The 4,229-nt window shown below is 39.1% G+C and overlaps 1 protein-coding gene across 1 annotated transcript in view; it reads right to left on the reverse strand.

Annotated features, from left to right (window-relative positions):
• Positions 1-402: 402 nt before the first annotated feature.
• Positions 403-4,229, reverse strand: part of EMC8 (ER membrane protein complex subunit 8) — a 21,482-nt gene continuing 17,655 nt past the window's right edge. The window contains exons 3-5 of the mRNA XM_019505438.1: positions 2,831-2,900; positions 2,182-2,276; positions 403-1,881 (exon numbers count right to left, since the gene is read on the reverse strand). Of these exons, the coding sequence (XP_019360983.1) occupies positions 1,722-1,881; positions 2,182-2,276; positions 2,831-2,900 (325 nt within the window). The 3' untranslated portion in view covers positions 403-1,721. The remainder of the gene's footprint in view (positions 1,882-2,181; positions 2,277-2,830; positions 2,901-4,229) is intronic.

The raw sequence follows: 4,229 nt of genomic DNA on the forward strand, positions 1-4,229 counted from the left end.
CTGTATTTCCTGTTTGTGTCTTGCTTTTCTCCTGCAGTAAAAGAACAATTAGACTGCACTAACTTACCTCTCCCTCACTCAGGGTTAAGCTACCATTACTGAGCTTTCACTGACTGTTGGAAAAGAGGAGGCAGACAGTCCCTGCACAACAGTTCACACACGGTCAAGCACCTGGATGCCCCCTTACTTGCTGTGCCTCGTTTGCTTGTCCATGCCCTTCATGGACTAAGCAACATTTATTTGTGTAACCCAAGATAGTTCTACTAGGATCAAATCATCTTGCTAATTAAGACTGGATGTTTTGAGATTAAAAATGAGTTTGTTCCCTAACCACCCTAAACCAAGGCCATTTATCTTGCTCCCCTTCTCTCCTACCCCATCAAAGAGTCCACAATGTCCAAGTGGCGTTCCCCACATCAAGTTTATTTTCAAGTAGCGGGGGGAAAAGCTACAACAGCAGTTGGTCAACTAAAGCATTTTCCTGCCATTTGGAATGGCTGTTACTGTTAAAAAAGTGTTGAGCAATATAAAAATCAATCCTTTCAAGTTCATTAGGTTTGCTAGGTTGCGTTGTTCCAAGTCCTGTAATAATGTCCAAGGAAAGACAGTAAATAAGGTACAATGGCTTTGGTGTACCCAATAGAAAAGAATACATATAAAAATAAGGTAAAAGAAAATGAAGTTATAAAGTGTCCCCCATCAACTGATCAAGTTGTGCTAGAAACAAAGATATTAAATTAGAAAGATGAACGTAAGATGAAACTGGAGTGTATCTTGGCTCCACAGATCTACCTTCTAGAGATAGATCAGTTGCTCTTAACAGATAAATATATTTGAATGGACAGTGAATGAATCAGATCAAAATTAAATATATCCATTTAAAAACCAGATAGAAAGACTGCATATAATTGAAACAGTATTCCACTCTCCTCTTCCTTATTTTCCTCACTTTTGTCAGAGCTATTCTATTCATTTAAAACCATTAACAAGCTTCAAGTCCTTTTTTTTTTTTTTTAAATACAAACCACAAGGTTAAGATTAGTTTTTACCTTCGTCGTAACGGTTTTTCAGGCAGCTACCGTGGTTGTATTCCCACTGGCGTTGGGAATCATTGCAGCATTTGGGAATATTGCTTTCAGTATGTTATTCGGTAGCTGTGACATGCTAAACTGCTGCAAAACAAATGCAGTATGTGCACAGGGCATAATCTTTAGCAGTTCACATTATTGGACTGCATCAATATAATGCCAGTTAAGAACCAGGTCAGAAGACCAGTTGCCACTGGATTCTGTTTACATATTTGTGACGTAAGAGTTTAAAAACATCTCATCTCGGGATGAAATTCGTTTTTGAAAGATATTCCATAAATCTTTAAAAATTACTCTCTCTAAAGATTACAAAAGGTTAGTCAAAACTTTTTAATATGAACAATTTGGACAAGCAGAAGTTGTTTGGATTCGGAAGGTTATAGCAACATTCAACTACATTTGGGACGGAATCCACAAGAATGGCTAACTGATGATTTGTATTTCTAAGGATCCTCATTAAAAAGAGTTGACTGCTTACAGGCCCTATCACTCTTGACCAAGTGACGTGCCACTTTTAATCTGCTGGGTTTCCACTTAAGGTACTGAATATTATCTTATTTACATTCAAAAATATCATTTTTATATCTTCAGCATACAGTGGAAATGCCAATAAATTAGTCAGTGGGAGCCTTCCTAGCACAGGTGTAGGACAGCTTTGTTGATCTCTGGGTTTGTCCAGTCATTCCGGATGTCATCCAGGTGATTATCAAAATCCACAAGGGTTTCATAGGACCTGCTGTCCAAGAGAGATGCAGAGATCCTCTGGGCTTCAGGCCAGTCTTCACAATAATCCCTAGAATGTAAAATAACTAGGAATTAACAGTAATCACAGAGAAAATAGCCTCCATAATCTGTTTCCATTTGCAAATAAGCCATAACATTTCTGCAAAGTGGCTGTAGCTGAGGAAGCAGAAGACTGGCTTTGAGAAAGGGTTTTTATAAGCCATTAATGTTTTAAAAAAACGAGGCTTTCAAAGCATGGCCAATTACATCCAACTCTTGTTTGGCAAGTGCTGTAAGAAAATTTTACTCTTTCTGATTATGTATTTGTAACGGGACACCATCCCTTCATCATATTTTAGGGCTTACTCACAAACGTGGGTCTTTGCATCTCCATTTGTTTTCATGATGCTCAAAGACATGAATAGCGGGCACTATGCACTCCATCGTAACCTTTGTGTTGTCCACCTAAGATACAACAGAAACAAATAATGTTCTTTCCCTGCACCATCCCAAATAAAGAGGTCATATGAAGGAGGACTGTGGTTCTGAACACGCTGATGCCTTCTGCTAACCTAATTACTGCTGCATTTTGTTGCAGGCTTTGAGGTATCCAACTTTTCAGTGGTTTAAAGCTATTTCTATCTAAAGCATCAACAATCCTTGTTGATGCAGCAAAAGTGGAGCTGGGCTTCTGCTACATGCAAGCTGAGACTTTAAATGAGAAAAGGGTTTGGAAGGAAGAAATGAATTTTTCAGGAAACTCCTCTTTAATTCACGTGCCTGAGGCCCAGAATACAGCAATTTTTTCTAGAACCCACAATGGGTAGAAGCAATCTTTCTTCAGATGGATCAGCAGATCTGCCAGACAAAAGGGGCTTTTGGAAAGCCCTGCAAGGGATTCCCCAGGGCAGTCAGAACTACTCAGCAAATTAATCATTACTAACAGATCCAAGCTTGGACTTAAATGCTCATTTCTGCATTGATAATCTGAAAAAAACCTGATAAATGGAATTACATACCATTATGAGTGCCGTGTCATTAAAGCCCTCTGCAATCCTGGAAGCTACCTTCTCAGCAACCTGGTTTGGACTACAGAAGAAGGTCAAGTTAATCGTATTCCTTGTACTGTAGCATTTCAGCTGAAACAATATGAAATAATACTGAGAACACACTTGAGGAAAAAAGTACCAGCAAACAGAAACAAGGTATTAAATGGGGGCTATGCTTGATTTACATCAGACCATAAAAAAAAAAAAATCTAACTTCAGGTTATGATCACTATCTTAAGTATGCTCAAGCAAGATTTTTTTTTTTTTTTGCAGCAAATATTTATTGAAGACATGATGCAGTACGTTGCAGCCATCAACCCCCTCTCACAAGATCAGGAGCAACAGCTAGGTTTTGCTCTCTTCACAGGAGTCTGGAAAGTAACCTTTTTATTTACTTACTTACTTAATTAATTAATTTAGCTGGTTACCCAATCTGTAAAAACACGCTCCCTACTCAGGTCCATACACCCAAACCATTAGTGGATGGCTATTTCTTTGAAATGGCAACCAAAGTTTCAAAACTAATAGTCACTGTATGATGAGAGTGTCATTTTAATTACTGAATTCAGAAATGTAAGTGAATAGATGCACAATATTTTTCTAATAAATCTAACCTGCTTAACAATCCTCTTGGAAATTATGTACTTCTCCTAAGCTCACAGAAGTCTTCAGCAGATTTAAGAAAGCAGCAACAACCCTTAAACTTTAAATAGGAGGGAAACTTCTCTTTCAGATGCTCTTGTGCACCAGATTCCTGCCGCTCACAGCAATCCTATCCATACTTCCTCTGCAACTCTAGGGCTCAGTCACACAGTACAGGTTGTTTGAGAACAGAAAGCAGAAGACAGGTTGGCTTTAATGGGATAAAGTGGGGGAATTCAATCTTGTAGTTTTGCGCTACCTGCATGGAGAGCTTTACATTGCAAAGTCCCAAAACTCTCATTCCCTGTGGTGCTGGCTGCTCTATTCTCCCCATGTCACTTCGCAATTTAGTTCTATCTTACCATACTTGTTACTCTGTCAGGGCTGGCACAGAACATTAGATCACAGCTGAGCTGATCCACAAAGATAAAGCTGTGCAGTGTGCAGACAAATGTGTGTACTTCAGTGTTGCTAGCCCAAAATGCATCTGGAAGTCTGACAGCAGCCCAGATTGTGCTATCACAGTAACAACACACCGTAGCTTGGAAACTGGCAGGTGCATCATCACCTGAGAAAAATCAGCTCTTCAGACCACCTGGAAGTGCTGCACAGTAATATATGCACGCAGATTGCTCGGATGGATGAAATATGGTAATATTCACCACATTCAATCTTCATTATAGTTTTCGAATCTTTACAAGAAGTTACCCACTTGCAAAAAAAGGGC

The sequence above is a fragment of the Gavialis gangeticus genome, unplaced genomic scaffold (genome assembly GCF_001723915.1).
Source record: "Gavialis gangeticus isolate Ggan-Ray unplaced genomic scaffold, GavGan_comp1, whole genome shotgun sequence".
Taxonomy (NCBI): domain Eukaryota; kingdom Metazoa; phylum Chordata; order Crocodylia; family Gavialidae; genus Gavialis; species Gavialis gangeticus.